The sequence below is a fragment of the Drosophila yakuba genome, chromosome 3R (assembly GCF_016746365.2).
Source record: "Drosophila yakuba strain Tai18E2 chromosome 3R, Prin_Dyak_Tai18E2_2.1, whole genome shotgun sequence".
NCBI classification, from domain to species: domain Eukaryota; kingdom Metazoa; phylum Arthropoda; class Insecta; order Diptera; family Drosophilidae; genus Drosophila; species Drosophila yakuba.
The window spans coordinates 15,154,201-15,182,013 of record NC_052530.2 but is presented as its reverse complement, the minus strand read 5'-3'; the positions used below and the strand labels follow the sequence as shown (position 1 = coordinate 15,182,013).

The 27,813-nt window shown below is 42.6% G+C and overlaps 4 protein-coding genes and 2 long non-coding RNA genes across 9 annotated transcripts; 3 read left to right on the top strand and 3 right to left on the bottom strand.

The window, feature by feature from the left end:
- The first annotated feature begins 648 nt into the window (after positions 1–648).
- LOC6536931 (TBC1 domain family member 5 homolog A) lies at positions 649–3,639 on the top strand. Its single transcript, XM_002097464.4, has 6 exons — positions 649–1,533; positions 1,591–1,687; positions 1,747–1,889; positions 2,078–2,220; positions 2,282–2,634; positions 2,918–3,639. The coding sequence occupies exons 1-6, from the start codon at positions 815–817 to the stop codon at positions 3,419–3,421; spliced, it is 1,959 nt and encodes a 652-aa protein (XP_002097500.1). The 5' UTR covers positions 649–814; the 3' UTR covers positions 3,422–3,639.
- On the bottom strand, positions 3,513–8,434 carry LOC6536930 (protein suppressor of variegation 3-7). 3 transcript variants are annotated; one of them, XM_002097463.3, is made up of 5 exons: positions 7,512–8,434; positions 6,466–7,056; positions 6,039–6,401; positions 5,009–5,974; positions 3,513–4,941 (listed from the first exon to the last, which is right to left on the bottom strand). In XM_002097463.3, exons 1-5 carry the CDS (start codon positions 8,273–8,275, stop codon positions 3,885–3,887), a joined length of 3,741 nt encoding a protein of 1,246 aa, XP_002097499.1. In that variant the 5' UTR covers positions 8,276–8,434; the 3' UTR covers positions 3,513–3,884. The 3 variants fall into 3 exon arrangements, with proteins under 3 accessions (XP_002097499.1, XP_015048018.1, XP_015048019.1); XM_015192532.2 differs by having other exon boundaries at positions 6,466–7,050; XM_015192533.2 differs by lacking the exon at positions 7,512–8,434 and adding an exon at positions 7,110–7,135.
- A 288-nt stretch (positions 8,435–8,722) lies between these two features.
- Positions 8,723–10,088, top strand: LOC6536929 (protein suppressor of variegation 3-7). Its single transcript, XM_002097462.3, has 2 exons — positions 8,723–8,851; positions 8,910–10,088. Exons 1-2 carry the CDS (start codon positions 8,820–8,822, stop codon positions 9,952–9,954), a joined length of 1,077 nt encoding a protein of 358 aa, XP_002097498.1. The 5' UTR covers positions 8,723–8,819; the 3' UTR covers positions 9,955–10,088.
- A 544-nt stretch (positions 10,089–10,632) lies between these two features.
- On the bottom strand, positions 10,633–12,474 carry LOC6536928. The gene is made up of 3 exons (XM_015192531.2): positions 12,375–12,474; positions 11,091–11,256; positions 10,633–10,816 (listed from the first exon to the last, which is right to left on the bottom strand). Exons 2-3 carry the CDS (start codon positions 11,217–11,219, stop codon positions 10,733–10,735), a joined length of 213 nt encoding a protein of 70 aa, XP_015048017.1. The 5' UTR covers positions 11,220–11,256; positions 12,375–12,474; the 3' UTR covers positions 10,633–10,732.
- Positions 12,475–13,312: 838 nt separating this feature from the next.
- On the top strand, positions 13,313–27,602 carry LOC120321700. Of its 2 annotated transcripts, none has more exons than XR_005561401.1 (3): positions 13,313–13,420; positions 14,495–14,598; positions 27,464–27,602. It is a non-coding gene; the product is annotated as an uncharacterized LOC120321700 (long non-coding RNA). The 2 variants fall into 2 exon arrangements; XR_005561400.1 differs by having other exon boundaries at positions 13,318–13,420; positions 14,476–14,598.
- On the bottom strand, positions 19,806–23,536 carry LOC120321702. Its single transcript, XR_005561403.2, has 2 exons — positions 23,066–23,536; positions 19,806–20,770 (listed from the first exon to the last, which is right to left on the bottom strand). It is a non-coding gene; the product is annotated as an uncharacterized LOC120321702 (long non-coding RNA).
- Positions 27,603–27,813: the final 211 nt, after the last annotated feature.

Below are 27,813 nucleotides of genomic sequence, written 5' to 3'. Positions count from 1 at the left end.
CATTCGTTTATTTAATCTTCTGGAAATACAATGATTCGGCGCAAATTGTTATTAATGATGTGTTCGCTTTGATTTCATATTTTAGTACTCTGGCTAGATCTTCACCAATCGATATGAGCTTACAGCAATTATTTCATTTTGTACAAAAATGCTGAATTCTAATGGAAATAATAATAATAATTTTGGTACTCCCCCGAAATCAAGATACAGCAAGGATGAGCAGAAGTTTTAACGATCTCATCCTTTCAAAATCTCTTCTGAAACTTAGTCAAAAAACTATCATATAACTATCTTTATATAGATGCTTATGAATTTTGTAAATATTTTGTTTTTATAATATTGATTGTGTATTTCACCATTTTCTATTAAATGTAAGCCTATTTTTTTAAATATAAAAGCTTGAGTTCCTTTACACGATATATTTTATACAACATTTTTTTCAATATGTTACAAAATATAATATAAAAAAATATAATATAAATGTTAATAAACAAATTTATTTAACAAAAAACATATGACCTTGTAATTCAAAATTTGAATAAATAAAATATTGAAATATCCGTTAATTTACGGTATTTAATAGGGCTTACATACCATTTAGTATATTATCGCGGAACTGCGTGGTATCTTTTTAACGGACAGTCAACGGTCACACTGCTGCACTGCTATCTTGGGATTCAATCCACTTTCTTTGGCAAAACCCCATTGTTTATTGTTTAATTTGCCGCCACCCCCTTTATCTACCGAAATTCAGTGTGGACATGGCTACGGAGCGGATAACCGCCTGCATTTAGAGTCTAGCCAGCAACAAGCGATGACTGTTTGGGGAATAGAAGCCATTACACTGAACGGATCGGCGGCAAAGGAAAGTTTGGAGCATCTTCCGGGAAAAGGTGCAATTCTGGAAATACCAGAGGCGGGAGCCATGAATTCCGTGGAGCGCTACCGGCAGGAGTGGCTGGTGCTGCTGCAAACCCTCGATGCGGACCCGGAAAGTCTTCGACAGTCGGCATTTGCCGGGGATCTCAAGATGTCAAAATTCCGCAGCGTTCACTGGGCCCTTCTTCTTCGCGTCCTGACCTCGGAGCACCGGAGCTGGGCTAGCCAGCGACTGCAGCAGCGAGTGAGGTACGACAAGTTTCGGGCAGACTACGTTCGCAATCCCCACCAACTGGCCGTGGACTGCAACGATGATCCGTTGTCGCAGTCCACGCAAAGCGTATGGAATCAGTACTTCAGCGACCAGGAGCTCTTCGCTGTCATCCGGCAGGATGTGGTGCGCACTTTTCCGGGCGTGGACTTTTTCCGTAAGCCTCTGGTGCAGAATGCAATGGTCAACATACTCTTCTACTACGCCAGGGAGCATCCGTACATGTGCTACCGGCAGGGCATGCACGAGATCCTGGCTCCCATCATATTCGTGGTCTACAGCGATCACCAGTCTCTCCTTCACTTCAGCGAACTGGCCAAGACGGATATCAATCCCACGCTGCTGGACGTGTTGGATCCCGCCTATCTGGAAGCTGATACCTAGTACGTAGTCTAACTAACATGTAATCCACCTATATTGATTCAATGCGATTCTCACAGCTCTTTGTTCTCCCGCCTCATGGCCTCCGTGGAGTCGTACTATCGTGTCTCGAATCTGGTCTCCACACCCGGTGGCCACATCGAACAGCGAGTCGAGGTGCGTCGCAGTTTGCTGGTGCAGCAACCAGCCCTTATCGCTACCCACTTCTCTTTCAGAGCCCCGGGGACAATGAGACGCCGACCGAGGCGGAGGTTATCGGCCAGCTAAACTTCATACGGGACAAAATACTCGCCAAGCAGGACCAGCACTTGCACCATTATCTCCAAAAGATGGAAATCCCGCTGCACATATTCGGCATGTGAGTTTTCAATGAAAAGTGGGGGATTTTAGTTAAAACCCTGTAAATATCTAGCTATTAAGTAATGCTTAATGCGTATTCTTAAAATAATCCGGACTTTTTGTTTTCGAAAAGGGAATCACACAAACAAGCTACTTATTTCTTAAAAATGAATAATTAAGTTAACCAAATGGTCTCTCTTTTTATAGTCGATGGCTAAGACTTCTCTTTGGACGGGAGTTTATGCTGCTGGACCTGTTGCTGCTCTGGGATGCCATCTTCGCAGATAGCGACCGCTTTGACCTGCCCAACTACATCCTAGTGGCCATGTTGGTGCACATCCGTGATAAACGTGGGTACTCCCGCCTAGAGCTTTAGTTTAAAAATAATGGCTTAACTTATGTCGATATCAGTGCTTCTTAGTGACTACACCACATCATTGACATATCTAATGCGCTATCCGAACAATGTGGACGTTCATTTGGTGCTGAGACATGCCCTATTCATGCTCAATCCCAAGCAGTTTGAATATCCGCCAAACGCCTTCACATGTGTGTCCTTTGCCAACAGTTCTGCGGGCAAGGAAGTGCCCCCACCTGCTGGACAACGCCCGCGCACCAATTCAGAAACCTCTTCGGTGGCCACCAGTGGTAGCCAGATTGATCGGCAGATAACCTTTATGCAGGAGCGCAATGCAGCTGATTCTTCGGCTCTGGCCAAACTGCAAGATACCCATCGAGTTGCTATGGATGGATACTTGGAGAATGTAAGTTTGTCGTTTGTCGTTTAAGCGGTTCACTTGGAAATGATTCGTTTAACAATTCGCTGTTACCATATTTTATCATTTATTTGAGTACATTAAGTTATAACAACAAAACTAGTTAAGTTAGACTGGGGTTTTGGGGCCACCAATTAAAAGATGTAATCTTTTTATAAACATTTCATAGTGATAACTTAACATTTACTTTTATGAAAACAGCATTGAGTGGGGTATTTGTTATTCACAAAATGACCTGTTCCTAAAAAATATTTGTGTTTGGCCCTTGCAGAGCCCAGAGCTACTCCGATTGGAGCTGAAGAACGCTCAAACTGTAATCAAGATAGCGCGAAGCAAGTTGCAGAATTACCTAAGCACTGTGCGCCATCATATGGGAAAACAGGCAAATGGGAGCGAAGAACTCAGTCGGACACTGGACGGAATTGAAGAGCTATGCAGCTTTTTGGACGTTAAATTCATGTTCCCACTGCACCAGCGATCGGCGCCCATCGACCAGGCTCTGGAGGCCAATGAGCAAAAGCAGCTGAATACTATCAGCATACCGCCAAAGCCTTCAACCTCCTCCACTCCCTCTAACGCTGCTCTCTCTGCAACTGGCGGGTATCAGATGCCCGAGAACGCATTCATGCACAGTTCGATGCGACGGCTCCTCGGGGAACTGCGAGAAATCGAGCTATCCACGATAACGAGCGATGAGAAGCCTGGAAACGCGGTGCTTCAAAACGGATTGCCAGCTGCGGAGCCCCAGCAACGGCATCAAAACGAATTGAGTTGATCGTAAGATTCACTCCTAACGACTGAAATTGAATTTAGACTTAAACAGAACCGCCACAAAGTGGATGAACCGGAATTAGTAAAGATTATAATTAAAAGACATACAGTTTACTATATTTCGGACATGAAAAAGTCCATAAACCTAACAAATAAATCCATTTTGTAATGTGTTTAATGAAAAAAAAATATAATTTTTCTGGTACTGGAATGATTCCGAAACAAAGCGTCTTCAAAACATGCATGTTCCGGAAGCAACAGATTCGTTTTGAAGGGGTCTGTATTCTATGTGCTATCTTGGAAGAAACTCCATTGCTCGTGTACCTCGAGAGGAGTGGTCATTCTTAATTTCGAATAATTGCTTGCAAGTATTCATCTTTAACGTTAAATATATCTCATTGAGGCGAATTTAAATAATGACAATGACAAATACTAAAATTACGTATGATTTATATTTCCTAGGAGCTCTATGGCCTGCGGTTATGGTTCACCATTGACCGAAACGTTGTCAATTGACTCCCATTGCTGTTGGGAACACCCCGCATTATTGGAGTCGATGTCATGCTTCCCTGTGGCTGATGCTGCTGTTGCGTCTGCGGCGTCTTGGTAATGGTGATCATCTTGGAACTGTTGTTATTGTTCACACGTATCTGCCGGAGCATGGCCAACGTGTTACCATTACTTTTGTCCGCCTGTGGTGTGGATGGTGCTTCTGAAGAACCACCTTGGCTTAGTCTTCCGTTTCCGTTGACCCTACTTTGAGTTGTTAGTTTGTCCAGCGGGACACAACGCACCGAGTCCGTTTCGAAGCGGTTGGTCACTTGCATTTGGTTGGAACTTAAGATACGGCGTATATTCGCTGGCAGGTCTTTGGGGCTGCCGTTGATGGTCACTTGGGTAGAGGAAGTGCCGCTAGCTGGCTTATTTTGTACGACTTCAAGCTCGTTATTGTTCTGCACAGTATTGTCATCATCCAGGATGGTGATACACGTGGAATGCATATCTACATCAGCAGTAGCAATGGGATCTGAAGTAGGAGCCGGAGGTGTTGTAACTGGGGTGACTGAAGCTGGTGAAGACAATGTCGAGGAAACAGACACTGTTGCTGTGTTAGGCGCTGTCGCATTTCTCTGCATAGCACGAAGCTCCAAGCCGCAAACGAGCTGCATGATTTTGGACTTTCCCTCTGCGGCTAAGTCCGGCGGCAGGGACTTCATGGTCGGCGAAATGCTATCAAAAAATAGATCCAGTACATGTCGGGGCTCCGGTGGCTTACCCGGTGCCACTGTCACCGTTTGGGGTGCCTGCACCGTAGACTCGTTGTGTGCGGCCGCCTCCCGCTCCAAAGTCCGCAAGCGCGAAACAATATCAAACGACGAGCATATCATGTCCCTGGCCATGTCCATATGGGAGGGTTCATCCCGGCGTTTGCCCATTGAGTCGCGAAGGGCGCGTATTATGCGACGAACCTCCATTGAGCGTCGGGACCGCTTTGCCGGCGGTTCCGCTGTGCTGCCATCGGATCTAAGTAGCCATAATGAGAGTGGTTATTAGTAATGCTAAATGGAGCGATTTCAAATCTTAAACTCACCGAACGCTCATATCGTTTTCGCTCTCCTTGTCCAATCCAAACTCCTGCCTTTCCGCATCAACAGTGGAAGTGGTACTAACTGATGGTGCAGTGGCGACAGCGGCGGCATTGGCCCTGTGTCGCTCCAGATTTTCGGCGTGCTTGCGCGAAGAGTCGTGCTGACGCAGGTAAAAGACCTTGATTGGTAGCCGGGTATCACACACACGGCAGTGGCAGTGGTTCTCGTCATTGGCATCGGGATCCAACCAGTTGTACTTGGCTTGCAGCTCTGCCATAGCCGCTTTCTGTCTAGCCTCGCCGCTGGCCAAAGCCGATGCTGTGGCCACAACAGCGGAAATTTCTCCTGAGTTTTTGTTCGTTGTTTTCACCGGGTTGCCACCATTATTCCGCTTTCGATCAATGCGGAGGCGTATGTGCCGGGAAGTCCTCTGGTGCTTGGAAGCCCACTTGGATGTGGGTAGGTAGAGGGACACTTCGCAGAGCTTGCACCAGGCATAGTTTCCACGTTGCTCGTTCTTTTTGTAGGAGAGCCACGGAAAGCGGCCCTTCCAGACCATTACCTTGCCCTTCATGGTTGCCGGAATGGGCTTTACGAATAGCTTATTAGCCGATCGAGCAGGCTTTCTTGCCTGCACGGTGCCCGAATCGGAGTAGCTTTGCTCATCCTCTTCTACGTCCTCCTCTTCTCCATCTTCCTCGTCCTGTTCCTGCGATTCTTCATCATCCTGCCGTTTATTTCTTGTTGACGCGGCTGTGCCCTGAGAAAGTTTGGCTTGCCGCACCTTAAACTCCTTCACTAGCTTTACATGCCGGGCACTGAATTCATGCCGCGCCTTTGCCGATTCGTTGTGGAAGCGCACGCGGCAAAATTTGCAAATCTGAGTCTTTCGGTCCTTGGAGTAGCATAGCCACGGGTAAAAACGTACACCAGCGCGAATTTTGGCCTTTCTTGGCTCGGTAGCAAAACTATAAGTAATTATACAAATATTATTAATAAGGTTAATCATTGCAAATAATGTAGACCACATACCCTTTTCCGGTTTTTTGTGTCTCGGACCAATTGTCATCGTCGTTATCTTCGATGCCTTCACTCTCCGATCGAGCTTCTGACTGAGCTTCACTTGCCTCCACTTCCTCTTCCTCCTTGTCGCCCCCGTCCATTTCGCCGTCATTACCATCGCCCAACCCAACTTCAATGGCTGCCTTGGCGGCGGCCACAGCCAAGGTATGCTTCTCGGAGTTCTCGTGGTTCTTGCGCTTGATCTCTGAGTTTCCATACATGAATCGCTTGCGACAGACGCTGCAGTACCCAATACTGGGGTCTTCGGGATCGGCAATCAACCAAGGATGCAAGTCGGCAAACATGGCCCAAATGCCGCGAATATCAGAAGAGCTGAGTACACAAAATGGAAGTTCAAGAATAAGAGTTTTTTTCCGTTCCGTAGGACAATACTCACCCCTTCTCAGCGGGAGCCAATAGATTATGGCAATGAACTCTGGTTTTACAGTGCCGCAGGAAGCTGGTAATCGCCATTGTGCAGTCGCAGATCGTGCATCGACATTGCTGTGGATTGGTATCCGGAATCAGCTCGCACCACTTGCTTGGGTCGTCGCCCGAGTCCACTTCGCCGTTCATCATAACCACAGTAGTGTCCTGAGCAGCCTCCGGATCAACTTCTGGTTCAGATTCCTTCTCCTTCTCTTGCTCGGCCTCATCGTCGCCACCAGCGGTCTCGCTGGTGCTTTTGCTCCTCTTTCGCTTCCGACTCGGCTTATCGGAATCCATGTTGCGGAGGGCTTCCATGTGACCTTTGGTGGTCTCGTGACGCTTCCGCAAATAGACAAACTCCACGTTCATTCGCACGTTGCAGACGCGACATGTGCCGATCGTTCCTGTGGGGTGGGAGCGTTCTAGCCAAGGATGCCAACGGAGCCAGCGAAGCCAGTTGAAGTTGTTAAAGGCCTCGGTCTCGGAGACTCGCTTCTGCTTCATGGCGGCCACATAGCTTTTGGTGCCGAATTCGTGCTTGACCTCATTGTCACTGGTTCTACGGAAAATGCGAATTAGTAAGTGTTCTAAAATTCGCGATAATCTAAATACAATTTTGACATTTCTATACCAATATTATTTTTGAAATAAAAAGGTCACATTTTCCTTACAATGCGTGCCAACCTTTTTTTTGGAAATTATTCTGAAACGCGCCTGAGCTTATCGTGCACCAGTTTTATTGTGTCAAACAATTGGGACACGTTGGAAAATTAATGCACATTTGGTGTAGCGCTCCCCTCATTAAATGGAACTTGAGCCCGTTTTTTTTTTTTTTTTTGACAAAACAGTGGGGTTTCTTGACTTCAGACAACCCTTTACAAAGTGAAAGGCATTTCAAGAGTTGAGTTACTTCATTCCGCGGGTTAATAAACTCAAAAAATTGTGCCCTTGATACCACATAAACTTTTAGGTAATACGATTTTTACAATTGTAATCTTCAGAACTGATACTCACGCTCCTCGAGTTTGCTCCTCGCTTTTCTTGAACGCCAGGTAGTTGCACTCGCGTTCCTGGTGATAGAGCGACATGTTGTGCTGCTGGATGTGTCTGGAGCGGTTGTTAACGTTGATGGTCATGTTGCAGTAAAGGCAGAAGGCTAAGGTGCCATCGGAGGCTTCGTGTAGGATCCAGGGCCATCGCTTCATCCAGAGTAGCCAGCGCTGCGCGCGGGGCATCTTGCGGCGCATTGATCCTATAGCCCCACCGCCATTGCTGCTTTCGTCATCGTCATCGTCGTCATCCTGGCTATCTCCCGGATCATGGTTGTCAATCCTCTCCAGCAGGCCCATTGGATCGTGGTACGAGTGGTTGCTCTCCGCATCGCTGGAGGGTTCAGTTTTGGTTGACATGGTATCGGGGTCTCGTTCCTGGTCTTCTAGGAGGGGATCCTCGCTGGCCTTGTCGTCTGGATTATTTAGAGCGGACTGTAGCTCGGCCACCAATGGAGCATGTTCATCGTCCATGATGTCCTCGATACCCGCGTCATCCGGCATCGGGTGCTCGTCCTCCTCCCCCTCGTCATCATCTACCACGATGACCATGGGGGTCTCCACTTCCTCGACGGAATCCGGAGCCACCGCAGCACCTCCCTCTACATCCATGATTTTTAGCTCGTGCGTCGTCGACGCCAAAGGTTTGCAATTTGCAGACGCCATTTTGAGGCCGGCGTCGCTGGGAACATCGAAGTTTTTCGCCTGTGCGCTTGTATCCTGATCCATCGCCAGATGCTCCAGACCGCTGGTTATCCAGGGACTTTGCTGAAATCTTTGTCAGCTTTCGGGCGATCACAGCATGCGGTATAAACTAAAACAAATAAAAAGAAGTGCAAGCAAAAACTTGGATTTGCAGTCAAGGCGCTGGCCAATGTGACCGTCCTGTTGCATTAAACCGGCGGGCAAAGGACAATATACTAAGGAAATACAAAAAATACTTAGAATGCAACAGCTTGACTACACATGGTCACACTTATTGTGAAAGGTCATAAAACATTGTGTTCACACTAAAAGCGAATTTAAAGATAATATATTATAAAAATGTAATCAGTACATACATTTTTATTGATAAGCATATTAAAAAATGATATTATATAACTTAAGAGACATATGTAGTTGATTATTTAGAAAAATCTTGTATAAACAAAGACCTGAAATGGGTGACAACTCTTACAGCAATAGTAGAACGTGAAATGTGGTATTCCTGTGCTGTTGCGCCACGGTCATACCGTACTAGATTTTGTTTATATTTTGGAAAAGAACTGCCCAAATGTCAAACCTCCAGTTAACTCAGGAAAAACTGTGAGTATAGCTAAGTAAGAGACCAGTGACTATAGCTTACTGACTTATTCCCTACCAGAGATGCTCTACGCTCCGAATACAGGCCACGACGGCCGTGCGCCCTTCTGAAGTATCCTCGACCCAAGACGAAACCGGAGTACCAGGCAATATATCCGTGGTTGCTCCCAGATGAAACGGATCCGCACTTTGTGTTCTGCGCGGTGTGCGAGTGCAGGCTCAGCTGCAAGAGATCTGACCTAGGAAAGCACGAGGGCAGCATTAAGCACTCGGAAAATGCACAGAGAAAATCGTTGCCCGCCAAGGCAAATAATCCGAACGTAGATGGATCAAGTTCCTGTGCGATGAAGTGGGAGGACACCGAGGACGAAGAGGGTCTGCTACAATACGGAACAGATCCACAAGACGAAGAGACAGATGAGGAGGAGGGGGAACTGGATGAAACCGAGGGGGACTTCGTCGACGATGAGGAGCAGGCTCCAGAACTGGATGCGCAGAATGATCTCGAAACAGAGCCCGCCATTAAGCAGCAGCGCCGCACCTCGGAGACTGACTCACAGCATTCCGGCATGCTGGATTATCTGCCACTACATGTGACCATTAACGAGGTGCCTCAAAGTCTTCCGTCCACTGGTTCCTCCTATCCCACTTCCTCCACACCTGCAACAGTAGCTCCGCCATGCAGGATCACCATTAAGAAAATTTCAGCGCCCAGTACACCACCCAGTGGGATGTGCCAAGCCCAGGAGATCAATTCCAAGGCCACCATAACGCCTATACACACGACACCCTCCTACGCAGCCCGCCAGCTGCAATCCTACCAACTGCAACCAGTGTCCCCTGTAACGCCACCGCGCGATTCTTTGGAGTTGTTCTTCGACAGCATATGCGCCACCGTTAAGAACTTGCCGCCCAAGCTGGCCACCGAAGGCAAGATCCGGGTGATGCAGCTCATTGGTGAGCTCGAGTTGCGCGCTCTTTGCGAACAGGAGGCGTTTTCTCAGGCTACCGGACATCAGGATCTCGCGGGAAATTCAGGGTCCGGAGCAGCTGAAGCCCCAGGCAGTGGTCAGCAGAATGCGACAGTGGCCTCCACCACCAAATAAATTCACCCCAACTTTGGAATCGGTTCCAAACCGTTCTCAATACGGCAATTACAATATCTAGTTTTTTCATTTTTATATTTTGTTAACTGATTTTCATTAATAAAGTTATTTATTAGTTGTTGTAGTCCTTGAAAGTGAATTTATTCTTTAAAAAATCTGATTGTGTTTTTATGCTATGAAATGGCTTCATTACATTTCATCCTTTTAGAAATTTAATTGCTAAATAAATGTGGTCATTTAAAGCAGTTATATATGAGCTATTTGCTTTGCTGTAATATTTAACTAATAGAATCTTTTCGAAAGGTGTTTTGCTTTGTGACTAAATATAAATCGTGACCTTTGTTTGCCAGCAAAGTATTAATTGTGAATTTTCACAGCGGATGAAAAAAAGAAATGTAATCAATGGAAAATACTTCTTGAGTGTGGGTAACAATAGTGATTGATGCAAAAGCGAATTCACTGGCTCTGATAACAGGTAAACATAACGCATGCATACCAAGTGATAACAACTATGATAAATTGTTCATCGCTTGATACTTTAATGTGTGCCTGTACGTAAAGATAGTAAGAATCACTCCATCAGGTGAATTTATCAAGTCTAATAAAGTGTAACAAGTTAACAAAATGTAATATCAGAGTCAATCAATCAGTCTCAATCAAAAAATTAAGTTTTTAGAATTAAGTTAATAAATCTTTATTTGTAAAATTGTAAAAAATGATTGAAAACAGGAGTTATCAGTAAGGCACTTAGTTTATTGATATGGGAGAAGGCTCCTCCTTAGAATGCAGGCTTGCCCTCCAACATGGCTTTTCCGCAGTAGAACGGGAACTGGACTCCCTGGAGCAGAATGTCAGATATGCCCTGCGGAAATATCGAAACAAGTCGGTGGTTAGCAATGTTATTGTAGGCATTGGGTGTGGGTGGGCCTACAAAGCGGGGCCGGTTATCTGTGTTGCCCATAAGCTCCGGTTGTGGGTCTGATAAGTTCCCGAAATGAGTAATGGGTTAAACATCTTAACGGCCCGATAAGGAAAGTGCCTCATGCAATTAGCAGGTAAAGTAATTGACTCACCCCCCCATATAAATTCATATGCTGCTCCTCAAAAAAACTAAAAAACCCAGTAAACCCACTTACCGCCAGGGCGGGAATGCAGGAGGAGAATGCGTAAACCCAGATGTAGAAGAAGGCGCAGAAGAATGCCACGAAGAAGGAGACGAACCAGAAGACCAGCAGCCAGAAGATGAACCACAGTGGATTGGGCATCGTGATGAGTGGTGTTGTTTGTTCAGCGCGATTTCAGCTGTGCGATAAGATAAATACAAGGGCTCTTATTTAGTGGGTGGTCAGAAAAAAAACAAAGATTATCAGTTGTCTTCTAAATAGAGCAGATCTTATGAAAAACTTCAAGTCTTTATTTTATACGCGCTCTAAAATGTGATTTTATAATGATTTTAATGAGCTAACAAATTAAACCATACATTTTGGATCAACACGTTTCTGATAAGCCTAACCTAATTAAAAGAGCTTCTAAAACGTCACTTATATTTCTAATTCTTATTTTCTATCGCTGTATCAACGTTCCAATTTGAGATAGTGAATGTGAAGTTATTCGGGCAAGTAAATCCTTCAGTAAACCCCATTTGTGTTTGAATACCACTCTCATTTATAAATAGTTGTTAGTCATTTGCAATTTAAAATTATATATTATATAATTACATCGTGAGTTAGGCCTTTGAAGATAACCAAAACTAAAGTTCGCGTTCAGTTAATATTTTTCTTTATACCAAAATGATGAAATATTCGGCTTTCTCCTAAAAATACTTTTATAGGTTTTCGAAAATATTATTCAAATATGCAGTCACTAAGGTTTTATCCACGAAAAATGCATTTGAGTGGCTTTCTTCTCCGCATCGATTTCACTTTAGAGTCGTGACAAACATACAAACGACCGATTTGGCTGGGTTTTAAGGCTGAATTTAGAAACACTGACGTCAAAACTGATTGTGACCAAACTAAGGAACCTGGCAACGTATAAGGTCAAGACCTCGACCGTCGATTTCGTGCCGAATTCCTCGATCAAGTGGTGATTATAGCACTCTCAAAACAAATGTCGTCATTATGCAAATCACACTGCTGTAAGCACTGCACTTGGCGGGGTGTGTTCCCTCTTAAGTCATCGCCCATCTTAAGTCATCTTAAACACAATTGTAGATCGCCGACAAACCGGTTGGCAAAATTAGCCCACGGGAATATGCGGATTAATTGGACTAGCCGAATCTGAAGTATGTGCCAGTTTATAGGCGTACGCCAACTATGCGTAAGTACTTTATAAATACGTTTTACCGCGCACCCACGTATTTAAGATCGAAAACAACCTAACAGCCGAATGCCAGAGAGCCAAAGCAAACAATAACAAACCAAGTTGTAGATCAGGTCGGAGGTCGACGTCCGACGGATTCGAGAATGGAATGAAGACTGAGAAGCGCAAACCGGCGCAACAAGTTGCATGCCGACTGCAGGCAGGGTTGTCACCTCTCGCACTGCGACGCGCAGTTTCGAGGAAAGCTTTGCAAAATAGCTTTTGGCAGCGAGGTTTGATCTAAGAGTGAAGCTAAGTAATGGTTTTAATAAAAAAAACTTTTTTCAAATCGATAGTATATATGCTAGTTTAATCGAAAAGTTGTCGAGACGAGACCATTTGCAATTGGTTATTGCATTAGGTAATATTACTACACAAGCAGGGAGATGCGAATACTAATATAATTTTGTAGTGGCATAAACATCAATCATACACCTGTTATACCCAAAAATTACTCATTTTGTACATATGCCATTATCATTTGTTCATCTTTTGATTCATTCAATAAAATATTTAAGTTTTTTGCTTTCCCCCTTCTTACATTACAGTACTAGCACAAGGGCAAACCAAAAAACGATAAAGTTCGCAAACATTGTGAATACCCTTATCAGCTGAACTTATCTGCCAAATGTTTGGCCATTCCGTTTATGTCTTTTAGCGCTTATCTTAGCCACTGCCGCATTCGGTTTCCCGGCCAGCAATCAATCGAAGCTAAGAATAAAAACTTGGCCAGCCTCAGCTTCGTTTTGGGAAAGCTCTTCGTGCCGCAGGAAGAATTTCCATCGGACCAGCCGAAAACGTTGAACTGTTATACCTCCTCGTTTCTAACAGCGGCTGTGTGTGTGCGCACAGCTGAAGGCTAAAAGCTTTATGCGGCTGCTAGTCAATGTTTTCATATCAAATTTCCTATAATATGTCCACCCCCCTTTCACCTTTCGTATGATAGTGTGTGTGTGGCCAAAAATTTGTTCATCCCGGACGCCGACGCCGCATTTTGCAGCTGTTGTTGTGGTCGGCTGCTGTTTTCTCCGATTCTCCGCATTCTGCTGCGAGTCGTAGGTCACGCTGGTTCCGATTTTCTTTCGGTTGAGCTCGTCAACAAATTGTAAAAAAGCTATATATACATATATCAAAAAATTAAAAAATAATAATTCAAATACGTTTACAAATAGAAAATATTCCACACATTTATCGGATTAAAATAAGTTTTAAATCGTTGTCCAATTGTGAAGCATACTTTTCGGCTCAAATCAGCTGCCTTTGGGTGTGTGTGTGTGTGTTTGAGAGAGCAAAAGAGCGAGAGCGAGATTGTGTGTGTGTTAAAAGTGTGCGATCGATTTTCGGTTGTCTCACGAAAACAAACAGAAACAAAAATATAAAAAAAAAAAATTAAAAATATTTAAGATTTCTTAAAGGCTCATTAAGTACTGGCCACAATTAAACAACAATATTTGCTTAACTGGAGAGTCTCTCAAATAAACAAACAAAGCGGCCACTTGAGATAATGAAATTTGGTATGGCTCGCTAGAGCAACAACAAATGCGGCAAAATGTCGCAGAAAAAGTTTTCGATTTTGATTACGAACAAAAACAAGGTAAAGCTTCAGGCCAAAAATAAAGAGAGTGAGAGAGATGGTATAACAGTCGCTCAAAAGCTACCCGAGAGAGAAAAAAGAGAGAGTGAAAGCGAGAGATAAAGAGCGGAAAAGCAGTGTCCGTTTTTCCGCGCTTATAGCATGTGTGTGCCTCTGTGTGTGTGTACAAATGTGTGTTTTCGAACAGTTTAAAGTACGCATTGCGATGCCTTTTGGCTTCAGTTTAGCTAGAGACATCGTCGTGTTTTGAACGGCTGACACAGTTTCGGAGTTTAGCGGATCGAGCGGACTACGCCACACTAGCATTCAGTTCAGTGCGCAAAAAAGGCCAAAAGGAAAACCAGAACAACTTTTAAAATAGGCAAGATAAAATGAGGCAGACCATACATCTTTAAAGGGAAACACCATACCCTTTCTGTCTTTAAGCCAGCATTTTCAAAGAAACACATACACATACCCTGGCATGCATATGGCATAACACGGCCAAAAAAGAATATTCATTAGTCAGATTCTGTGTGTGATAAAGTGAAGTTTTAGTGAAAAAATCAAGTATTCAATGCAAGCAGTCCTGCAATTTATTTACAGCTTGGAAAATTGGCAAATCGGAGAGTTGGAGAAGTTTTGAACATCAAACATAAACAGAGTCATGTAGTGAGCGAACGAGGGCAGCATTTTTAGCGCACAAAAAAGTGAGTAAGTTATCCCTTAAAAATAAATGTTTTTAAGTGATTGTTGCATTGCAGAAGATTAGTTATAAATAATAATTACTATTGATATGATTTTTAGAAATCTACCATATGTATAAATCATACCAGATGAATATTTATTTCATATTTTAAATGGTGTATTGGTATTGTGTCCATCTTAACAAGTGGATTTTGGTACAATTAAATTCATGTCATTACAATAATGATGGGGAAAACAAAACAATATGGAACCTCCCCTCAGTGGTATTGTTTTGGTTGTCGAATTTCTTCTTCGATTTTAGCATTTAACGATTTTTGATGAGCTCAGTGATCCGTGAGGTCTTCAGCACGCACACACATACACGCAGAAAGGGAGAGAGATAAAGGGAGAACGACAGGATACCCCGGGAAATACGAGAGAGTCTTACAAATTCATAATTTGTCTGTTTACATACAAGAACCTGGTCCTTGTATTGGTGGTTTATCGAGTGGCGCTGCCTCAATGTCCACCCGCTTACCCCACCTCTCCCAATCCCCACCGCCCTTAATTTCCCTGAACGAAAGCGAAATCATTATTATTTTTTTTTTTTTATTTGTAGGGCATGTAGGCTCCATAACTTCCGCTCGGTCGGCTCACGCGCACACCTGTACCCACTCTCATACAAAACTTATACACACTTTTTGGCAACTCACATCGGGGGCGAGCACATTTAAAATTCTGATGAAAAGACACTTTTACTTTATTCTTTCACTCGCCGCCACACAGGGAAAAAGCATGTGATTGGCATTTCCTTGCTGTCTTCCAAAGTGGTCCATATCACTTTTAGGAGCTCTTCTTACAAAGAAAACAGGGTACATAGTATTTTGTATATTGTTAAAATGTCATGAGTAATGCTTTTAAGCATTTTAAAGAAATAAACCATTTAAAAATGCATATTTAGGTGGCTAATGACCTAAACTAATACATCGGAATACATCAGATTTACCTAAAATTATTATATTTCTAATTTTAAGAACTGCTAAAAAAGTTTAAGTCAAATCGCACACATTGTGAATTCTGAATGCTACGCAGAATTTAGCCTGCCAATTTTTGTCAGTGCATTGGGCATCGCATTTTTTCACTTCTGTTGAGTATTGTGTGCCCGAGTGCGTGAGTGCGCTTAATTCGTGTGTGTGTAAATATTTTGCTTGATAAACGCTCGACGACGCACACACACACCCTCTGTCCTCCCAGTCGCCCACATATCGCGTAATTCAACTGTCGATTTATCACACTTAACCCGAACACACACTATACGGATAGTATAGTTACTATAGTATACTATTCACCATAATCCGCACATTTCATGCAGCATCATCATCATCATCCCATGATCATCGTGTCATCATCAACCGGCGGCTTATTAGGTACAAACGCTGATTACTTGTCCAGTTTCGTGCGATTGCGTGCTGGGCTCAGACTCAGACTCAGTCCTATTCCGTATTTTGTTTTTGTTTTTGTTTATTATTTTATATAAATTATTTTCAGGATGGGGGACTATTTACGTACCACCGCCAGAGATACATCTGTATCTATGTATCCATGGAAGCATACAAATGCGACCAACTAGTTTGCTGGGCTTTGGGTGTCTGATATGGTTATGGTTTCTTTTTTATGGGTCTGTGAACTGCATTCTTGATTGAGATTTATGTTGCATACATGCGCTTTTATTACACAATTATTTTATATTTTGTTACACGTTTTTGTTCACCATCTACCCGAATGTTAGTTTGCTTTGCTTGTAAATTTAATAAAAACCATTCATTCAGTACTATATATATTCGTAGCCATCTGCCAGTTTTATTCTTGGTTTTTCATTTATTTATGTTGCTCGTATTATAAATATTTGGCTTATCTGTTTTTCCAATCCAATATTTTTGTTAAATTAATTTTTTTGTATACACGGTTTTAACGAAATAACGAAATTTGGCTGTGACTTAAAAGTATGCACAAAACGTGCTAAAATGTACATTTTGTGGGATATTTGATGCATAAGCCTTTAACACGGAAAAAATCCAATTGCTGAACAAAATGTTTAAATATATTGACATGATAACAAAAAACGTTTTTAATTCTTTAAGGCTATCTTATTTTAACAAATGGATGCCACACACATTCAAAACATTCAATAATAAAAATGTGAGATATATTTATAATAACGAGAGTTATAATGGACGCCGGTAAATAAATTTGTTCCTTGATACTCGTATAATTAATTCCGGGCAAACGTTGCACTTTCCAATTCGCAATCAGCCATTGCTTAACAATTCAAAAATGCATTTAATGGCCATTAATTCAATTTGTCATTTGTTTGCCTCCGGGAATTAAATATAATATAATAGGATGCCGCTGCTGCGGACTTCCGTTTATCACTGGATTACCCATTATCCACCCGAATCCATCAATTCGACGCACAATGCACTCCATTAAGCCGGCCTGCAATTGCCCCATCGCTTTGGCGGCGGGGAAAGTGCAATTTCCCAGTGCCTCGTACAGAAAGTCTGGTATGAGATGTTAAGTTAATTGAATCAGTTGCAAAAAAATGATTAAATCACAAAGGAAACCGCCGGGCGTGGGAACTCCGACACGGTTCTTTGTGTCGAACTGGCGTTCAGAGGGGCTTTGGCAAACATAAAGGCCAAAAAGCTCAAAACACCAAACACACAGAAAGCAAACAAACAAAAAACGAAGGCGCAATGCCTAAAGCGTAAAACACTTGAGAATTGTTTTACACTTTTCCGTTTGGGCTCGGATTTTCCGCACCCCCTGCAATTTATGTTTTGTGTATTTTTCCACACATATACATACACACATATATTTGGCGCCTCGTCAAATAATTCACTGAAAGCTGAATGCGAAATGGCAGGCAAGATTTTCTTTTTTCGGCAACCAAGGGATTCGTGTTTTAAGTTTTCCTGCAGTCCGTGGGGAGTGCAACTCTTTTCCACTTTGCCCCTTTTGCATTCCCATTTCACGGAGAATCGACAAACTCATAAAAGTCTTGGATTCGTGTTCCAAGCGGGTAACACGCGAAAATATGCAAATAAAATTCCATAAAACAATGCGAAGGACAAACAAACGAGCATAAAAAGGCAGCCATAAAATTGAAACAAAGGGGACAGTTTTATACCCTCGGCTATATGAATATTGAATGATGAGCTAAGGGAAGGCCTGAGAGGAATGTTTATATCATCCGAAGTTTCTTACTCTCAGGAAAGTCCATTGAGTTAAAAACTATAAAAATTCTGCTCAATCCTGATAATTTTGCAATAATATAATTGATTTCGCATTTTAAAGATGGTTCCAAAATGTATTATTAATTAAACATTACCATTTTATAAGTGCAATAAATAGTCTTAAAATTATTTAGGTAGTATTACAAAAATCATATTACCTGCCTGGGTATCTCAAAAAGCTGCCCATATCCTGTACAACGCATTTGCGCTAGATGGGTATGTTTGCACTCGTACGAAGCAAGCTCTTGGTAAATGGGTCGTTGCTCGTCCGTTAGAGCAGCATTAAAACGCAATTTTATTGCATATCCTCGGGAGCTTTGGGCCAGCCATCATTGTCTTAAGGGTCCGGCGATGACGATGGGCGACGACAGACCCGGGCTTCCGAATTGAACCCAACCGAACAGAACAGAAACTCACGCAACACAAATGGAGGGCAAGAAAGCAGCAAAGTACAGACAAAATACAGAGACGAGACCGCAGACAAAAGGCACAAGTATAGGGGCAACGGGGAATTGTTTAACATTAGTTTTATGCGATCCTTTTATTTGTCTGTGCCTTGGCTACTTTTATGAGTTTTCCTGAGGTCTCTGCCTTCTGAACGTTGAGTTTTCCTCTTGGCCATTGCCCGGCGGTAATAACGCGATTTATTTTCTGCTGCAGTGACTGCATGCAGTCCCATTGGGTTTTATTGGATTTACAATGCAGAATCAGTTGCAGCAACATGGGATAGAATGCAGCGAATGCAATAGGGCTAGAAACCAAGAGGTAATCCTAATCATTTTCTATATGGCGTTTCAGTTTTCATTTTTGCAGTTTTTAAAATAATTTGAAACCATTTTCATATAAATCATTTATGCAAAATTACCTTCTTACTTAAGTTTTTCTTTTTACATTTCTTTAGGTAATTTCTTGGATAAACTTACACAATGCCAATTACTGCGCGCTTAAAAAATAGTTGTGTAGTATTTTTATAACCGGTTTGGGAGTTAAATGCGCATCAGTATACGGGAAAATAAGCTCCCACTTTCTACGCCATTTTTACAGCAGATAATCACTTATAAGCCGCACACACACACTACACATACCCACACACACACGATTTGAGACCGTGACGTGTACTGGGAATAAGCCGCTTGATGTGTGTGTCTGTCTGCGTTAGCCAGCGTGTGTGTGTTAGCCCTGCTGCTCTGGGCATTAAAAGTAACCCAGGGTAAAATAAAAGCAAGTGCCAAGTGTGGCGCATGTGCCACTCAAAGGCAAACAAATGCGAAGTTCTGCTGTTTCTTGGGGAATACGCGGCGTATGCGCGATTTTAGTGTGATTGTATTCGCCCAGCTTTGCTTGTAAATCGCTCACCGAGGTTTTTGTCGTTGTTATCGCCGGTGCTAGCAACTTTGGCTTCGCTTTAGCATGCACAGATTAACTTTAAATTGCACTTGCTATTTGAAAAAACCTCCCACAGTTTGGAATTTCCATCCATTAAAAAATGATTCTTTTTAGGATTACCAAATAAGTGTAACTGTGAATTACGATTTATTTGTTCTCTTAATTATTTAATTACATATACAATCTTGAATTCAATTACAACTTTTGGATCAACCAAAAAGTGTCTCATAAACCTTTTGCCAAACTAAAAGACTTTAATTTGGAGCAAAAAACTAAGTATACGCAAAAAATGAAACGTTAGACCATAATCAAATATTATTCATAATTAATGAGATGACAGATTTTTTTTAATATAGATTAATCTCTTTTCCTTTTCGATTAAACGCATGTGCATATGTTTATACACGGCGTAAAATATAATTTATTAATCAACTTAATTGCATGAGCCAGACTATTTGACAAGCGTCGAGTCTACATAAATATTAAATAACTTTGTAATTATTGTAAAAAATGACAAGTTATTGATGCAAGGCCCAATTAAAATTCAATTTAATTTCCAACGCGTTTTCCGTTTAATTTTAGCATATTGTTATTGTTGCTGTCGTGTGATTGGCGTAATTGTTGCTGTGGCTGCAATTTGGCTGATGCCACAAATTGAATAACTCAGGCAAGTGCACACGAGCGCACACGCCCAATATGATATGGTCGGTCCCCAGGCCTCCGATCCACTTTCTATGCCCAGACAGGCAAGGCACTGCACTGATTATTTGTAATAAGCAGTCCAATTAAAACTCTTACGCTTTTATGAGCATAATTATCGGGGGAGCAACAACGGCAGCAACAACGGCAGGGCCTGTTATCATCACAATCATCGCTCGCTCGGCATCAATATTGATTGTTGACGTTGTTTTTGTTGCTCCATTGATGCGTGATGTTGCCGATGGATGCACCGAGTGCATTATGCAGCTTGAATAGCTCAAATTGAGTCAGAGTTGTGGCTGGACGCCTGGTTCACAGGTCGTATGCGCAACGTGGCCAGGGCGTATAAAGGATGCTGATGACGTTCCTTGCGTTTAATTAACCCGCCTCAGGTACATTCTGCTCTTCTGCTGGATGGGTCGATGGGTCCCTCGGCCTGGATTTTGTGGCCAGGATATGTTCACCGTATGCAGTCCTTTATGGCCGTGACGTCACTGGCCAGGCTTTCGCATTGTATGCATGGCTGGGATGGCGGATGGCGGATGGCAGATGGATGGTTGCCCTTTGCCAGTGGCGTCCCAAAGGCGAACGCTTTTATTTCTTGCGTCATTTCATATGAAAGCAGCACTCACATTTGACATTTTACAGCATCATCATCAGCCTCAATTGAAAAGGAAAGAAGGGATCGAAAAGGACCGGCCATCTGGGACTGGACGTTGAGTATTCATAATCATTCAGTCCTTAGAAGCAACTTGCACAGCCACAGTTAACGGGTCGGATACTTAATGCTCAAGCTGATTATTGATTATAATTGCTTGATGGGATAGTTAAGGTACTCAGTTAGTATCTGTATTTTATGAGTTGTATAAAAGTACTATAAAGTTGAAAAAATATCGATTGGTAGCTGGCGTTTTCCCGTTCTTTATGATTATTTATCTTGTTGTCGCCATCTTTAGGGGTTTTGCATTCTCTCTAGGTTAACGACTCCATATATTTCATAACCAACTGCAAGCTGAAAACACATAAATATGGAGCGAAACAGCCATAAATTTGAGTCGAGACCTGCGGTGCACGTTTTTGGGTCCTGTGCCGCGTACGTGTCCCGGGGACCCCCCAAACTTGCTCAGGTTACTTAATATACAACTTTTGCCCCAAAAACACACACACTCGCACACATGTCCTTTTCTTTCCCGCGTGTGTGTGTGTGTCGAGCGTGAGAGCTTGTGTGTCGGAGGCAGGAACAGTCAGAAATGGCGGCTTCGCCTGCGTTCAGCTGAGCTGCTGTTGACTGTTGACTTGTCATTCCCCGATTATTGATTTTTTATTTCGGCTTTAAGTGCAGCACACCCACGGGTAAGCCGAGCAGGCCCAAGACATCGACACCAAGGGCAGAAGTCTGTGTGCTCGAGGGTTAGGGCCATGTGAGCTGGGAGCCCGCACGAGAGGGATTCGCACATGCCTTGGACAGCAGGGAGAAACAGCTATCGACATTAATAAGCAACTATCTATTTTTGTTTACCAAATATCTCTTTTTACTTTTGTTTTGCTGTACGCTATTTGTTGCAATTTTGAAAAGGGATTTTGAAATTGGAACTATTAAGAAAATAAAATATTTGAAATTCAAAATACATATGTCCTATCCAATGCTCACAATTTCAGTTTTAATTGTATTATTTTATTTCATTTTGAGGTGAAATGCTTTTGTAATTTTTCCCCATGTGGTTGTGGGAATGCAAAAGGAATAGGCATAGGTCGGGGAGCAGGAAGGGAACTGCTCCTGGGATGACGATGGCCACGACGACGTGGCTGCGGTGATATCATCAAGGTCAGTCACACGGGCCCAGGCGGAGGCAAGCGGAGCGCCAACCTGAATAAGTCGCGCTAAATTGAGCGTCTCAGCGTTAACGAGCCCCGGTGACGGGCGAGAGCCACTAAAGCCAAACTCGTGCCCCGGACGTACTGCTGGCGCCACCCCCCTTCCACCCACCTCCTGCAGCCCCCACGCCACTCTCCACCCACTTACAGGCCACTGCCGCATGACCCACTCCCCACTCGGGGGACACTTCAATCGCCGCAGCCGCCACATGCGGCGCCATGCAATAAAAAACTAAGCGCTACTGGCTCTCGGTTTTTTCGTCTCATGCTGTGCAATTTCCACATTTTAGTAGGTAGTTTTTCCACACACGAGGAATGGGACTTGTGGCACAAATCGAAATGAAAATCTTTAATAGTTTCCATATGCCGTATTTAATAACGGTGTTGCCTTTAGTTTCAGTTACATGGGTGGAACCTTTGAGTCTGAATGCGAATATTGTCCTCAACAGAAATTAAATGTGTACTTATGATGTTAAGATTATGAAAAACAAGTACGTTTTTGATATATCAAGTCTGTATTTGCACTAAACTAATCGCTTTAAATTTAAATATTATATATAAATTATTGATAAAAAAGGACTTAAAACCCAGGTGCTGACTATTGATGATTGCTGATGATTGAAAAAAGGATTCCAAAATGTAAGATTATTATTCACTAATTATCCTTTCAAATTTTAAAGTAACTATATTATTTTGTAACGCTAAAAATCGCTTTATAAAAATTAAAATGGCCTGATCCTAGAGCAGGAAAAGAAGCTCTGGACGCGTTGGTCCTTGGCGTTTCTCCGCCTCTGAGCCACGCCCAAGCATTTATTTTATAGTTTGCCTGGCGCCAGACATTCGCTTAATGGCCGGACTAAAGGCCTGTGATCGGAGTCCTGCCGCCTGCCGAATGGAAAGGTCAAATGGTCAGTGAAAACTTGATGATGATTGTGGCTCATTAAAGCAGATGGCAATATTTTTGGGGTTTAATGATTGCGCAGCGGTTTATAGACCGGAACAAATTGTACAGAAATGACTTGGAAAATATTAAGTGAGATTTGCTTAGCGAGCTACCTGATAATGTTCTAGCTTTAATGCTGCCTCTTAAGCGTTTCTGTTCTAAAATTTGATTTTCTTTACGGCTGGCTGCCATGTGACTGAAGTGTGCAGCTAATTTTAAACCTTGTCTTAGGCAAGAGACACCATTTTGGCCAATTATCCTTTAGTTATTCAGCCCATAATACATACATACCTGTCCCTCACTCCTCGCCTTTGATATCAGGGGGTTCCAATTAAGACTCGCTGACTGGCGGTCACCTGCCCTCCATTACCCTCTTCAACTCATCAATTAAAGGGGACACATCTAACCTCGTACACAAAAAACAATTTCTTAGGTTTGTTAGAGCTTTAAAATGTTAACATCTTAATAAGAAAATTGTGTTTATTTTGTTATAATGGCAAAATTCGTTATAAAAGTGTGCAGTTCTATTTCCGAATGCCTGGATCTATACAAGTTGTTTGTATCATTTTTAAAATTTTGTTTTTCAGTCTCCAAAAAAAATATTTGACGTACTTTTTCGGAGTATATAGCTTGATACTCACAATTAAAGTGAAACAATATGAACGACAAACATCAAAACCTCGTAAACAAAAATGAAAACACAAGCAAAACTCAGTTAACTTTTCCCACTCACTCGGCTTTTCCGAGTTTTAATTTTTCCCCCGTCATTTTTTGGTGTCTCTCGTTTTTGTTTTTGTTTCGCTTGCCTTTGTGCTGTTTACCCTTTGGCTTTTACCATTTCGTTTTGTCGTTGGCCATGTTTTTTTCGCATTTGCCAAATTTTGAAAACAAACGCAAGGGAAATAAACAAGCGAGGGGCGGAAAAGCGGAGAAATAGAGAAGGCTGATTGGGGGGTGGGAGGAAATTGGGGGTGTGCCAAACCTTTTCCCTCTGCTATTGCTGTGACCTTTGGCCAACAAAGCTGACCCGATGGCGAGGGCGGTGAGGTTGCGGGAAAAGCGGGCGGTGTGCGGTGGGCGGCGTCTTTCACCTGTGCCACCTGGTCATGTCCTTGTCATCGTCGTCATCAGCAACGCTCGCTGCTCTCTGCGCGCCGAAACTTTTGAAATTATAATTTAATTTGAATGCCATTAAAATTTTCGCGCTCTCCACTGTCTCTCTCTAACGCTCATTTTCCGGCTATCGCTTTCGCGCCCGTTGGGTTATCATATCCATGGCATCACTCGAAGGATTTCCATGGAAGGTAAAAGAGAGGACTGAATAACAAGAAAAACTATGCCACACAGAAAATATGTTGCCACAATAAAAACCAGGTCGGAAAGAGATGCATCTCAATTAAAATGTTTTAGATATAGGTGTTTTTGGATACGTTTGAATGCCTTTGTGAATAAATTAAATTGCTAAAATTTCCCATATCAAGTTTTGTTGGCAAGAAAATATACATTCAATATACAGAGCAGAATAATTAAGCTTCAAAGCATATTTCTCAGAATTTCGATGGTAATCTCATAAACTGTAGAATTTTCTTTGCAGTTGATTCAAATTAAACTAAGACTGCTTCTTATAGTTAAAACACACTTTGCATTTTAGTGGCTGCTTGAGCCAACTTTGAAGTTGCAACTTTATGAGAACACAGTTGCCAAGAAAAAATACTCGAGTCAGCTGAAACTAAGCGCTTAAATTGTGAGCTTCACGGCTCTGGCAGACATCAAATAAAATAAGACAAATACAACTTTTGGTCGCTTTTCCCCTCCTTAAGTAAACACTCACTAACTCGGGATAAAAAATGCGCATGTTTACGGAAAAATTCTAGGAAAACGGCACCTCGGAAAAGCGGAGGAAAAATCTGCTGCAATAGCAAGAAATTAAGAAAATATTCACTTAGGACAGGACGTCTTATCTGCTGAGAAACAGGCAGCGACAATTTTGAAATACAGTTGGAAAAGCGAGGGTTGCTAGGGAAAACTTGTGGAAAATGCAAAGAACCTGAGAAAAGTTAAGCTAATTTGGATAAAATGTGCACTCTTAAAAGAGAGGATGGCGGGGTTTGAAAAACAAATTAAATTGCTAGCCTGCAACTCGCATTTCGGTGGCGTCTTAATGCCATTTTAATTGTGCAGCTAAATAACATTTAAATTACTGCGGTGCCAGCTGAGAAAGCCTCTTTATTCCTTTGTCCTTTCGCAGACAAGTTTCAGGCAAAAGGATCGGAAAAGCGCTTTTCAGGACCGGGGACGTGCAACTGCAGGGGGCCTGGCAGCGGTGTTATTACACGAGCTCCGACTTCTAATGGTCTGTCAGCATGCAAGGCCCAGTCCAAAGAAAATTCGAGTTTCTTGGCTTAATTCAGTGCCAGGAGTTGTTGCAGCTCGAAACGTCAAGGACATAAGCTGAAAAAGCCATTTGCCATCGGGAAATGCTTGTTTTCCTTGCCCAACTGCAGCCTCCGAAGATTAATTTATCGAGAAATGTCAGAAAGCAGGAAAACAGCCTGAAATTGTAAAATGTTTTTTGTGTTGTATTTTCATTTGAATGTGTGCGAGTTAAATGAAACTTGTATTGTAAACTCAGCTATGTATTATGTATATATATATGTATTGATTCCACATTTCATAGTCTAGTAACATTTTTCATCAAAACATTTAATTAGCAAGCTTTGAAAGCATTATCGTTACTCCACATTTGCTATTCATAGCAATGGTACAATGTTCCGTTGCAGCGGTGCCAGAAATTTCGAATCGGCGCAAAATGCCTCTGGGTTTCAATGGTTTACTCGGCTACTTCGGTTTTGAAAAGATATTTGCCTAAATCGGTCAAGTGACTCTAATGAAAGCGTATAAGAAAATATGTTTAACGACGTTGCAGGCAAAGCCTTAGAGAGCGATATGCGCCACTCGAGAGAATCCCAGTGAATCCTGTGAGTGGCCCCCGCTGCAGGTGTGTCGGTTACCCGGCGGGTGGTGGGTGGTGAAGGGGCAGATGGAGGTGGGTGGGCACAGGTGGCACTCGGAAAGTCTTAAATGCAAACCGAGACCAAGAAAGGAGGCAGCTTTGCATCTCTGCTCAAGTGGTAAACACACAGACTAACCCAAAGGCAAACACATAAATATTGCAGCATACAAACGGGGGCAGACGACACACGCACACACACACACACAGACACAAGCGCACACAAGCACCAGAGAACTGCAGCAAGCCACCGGCACCCTAAGTGTACCCGCTAAACACCGGGAGTCTCCGCACCCGGGTGTTTGGAGACACCCTAAATTTAGCAATGACAAACACCCGGGTGTTTTGCCACCAGGGTGTTTTTTGTACTTGCGCAAAAAACACCCGGGTGTCTGCTGTGCAAAGAAGTTTAGGGTGGGTGACGCGCAAGCAAGGAACGGCCGCAGGTACTTTTCTGTATGCATAAAAATTGTATGGGTGGAAGCGAGACACGGTCCAAAAAATTTAGGGTGAATGGAAACACCCAAGAAAAAGGTCGTGCACATGTTTTTGCGTTTTGATGTATCTAATGTCTTAACAAAAAACAAACTTACATATGTATTATTAAATAATATATTATGTATATTATTAAATAGTATTTATACTTAATTAACACAATTCTATTTCTATTGTTTTTTTTTATCATTTTAAAAAGAAAAATTATACATACAAAGTTAAATATGGTAATTAAATATTAAAAATTTTAACAAAGCAAATAATATAAGATATAAAAAAGAAATGTCTATTTCGTGTTGGTTAAATTTCTGTAAATAGAATGCATAGTTCTACAGATTTTTGGCATAATATATTTCGTTTTTCAGTACTTAATGTACTTTTCTTTTTCGTATGTTACCTACCACAGGCACTCAAATGTCTACCAGACACCCGGGTGTTCACCAAAACACCCGGGTGTTTACCAAAACACCCGGGTGTTTACCAAGACACCCGGGTGTTTCCGAGAAAAAGGCACTTGCCTTTTTCTGCATGTTTGCCTTCTCTACCCTTCGTTTTGAGTGGCGAGTGTGATTGGTACCCGCGACGTAGGGTGCCGCATTGATTCGGGTGCGCAGGCACCAGGGTGTTTGCAGACACCCGAATATTTTGACCGGGTGTTTGTATGTACCCTCGAAAACCGGTGTGAGTGGCACCCGCACTCAAAATTGTTGAGTGTGATCAGGGTGGCAAAAAATGCCACTCTTGCAGTTCTCTGACAAGCACCCAACAAGTCAACTCGTCCTTGTGTTTGTGTGTGTGCAGTGACAGAAAACTGGGAAAAAGTGTGCATGAAGCCAATTCTCGAATTATTATATCATAAAATGAAAATGATAAAAATGTGCAAACAAATATGTTAACCAATATAAATTATACTAGCTGTAGCTCAAAAATGTATGAAAATAATTGATTTTATCTGTATAAGCACACAAAATCTTGTTAATATGGCATTCATGAAGTGCATTGTTTTGCACATCATGAAACGCAGGATATCTAATTTTAATAGGTTATATATACATATATATATTTACCACCTATTGGTTTATATAAAGTGTACAACTGGCTTCTTTCCGTGCAGCTACGGAACAGAAAATAACCCGTTGGGGAGCCCAGACAAATAGTTTAATGCCTGTTCTTTCTGTTTGCAGTTCATACACATCCACAGACGGAGAAGAAAAGCCGAGCAGCCGGAGTGGGCGCTGCAAAAGTGCAACAGCTGCGCAGGAAACCGAAGCGAATAGAGGACGCCATCTAAAAACCATTTCAAACTCTAAGCCAAGTCCAATAAATCCGAAACCAGATTCGAGTGGCGAGTACCGAGCAACCAGAACCCAGTTTCCAGTTTCCAGTTCCCAGATTCCGGATTCTAAAGCTGCTGCGGCGGGAGAATGTGTAGTGCAACCCACGGGCGGCAGCTTCAAGTGGCAATTGTGGCAGCAGCGGCGAACTCAACCGGATAATAAGTTGTGGATGCGGCTTGCAGCGCCGGGCAGGCATC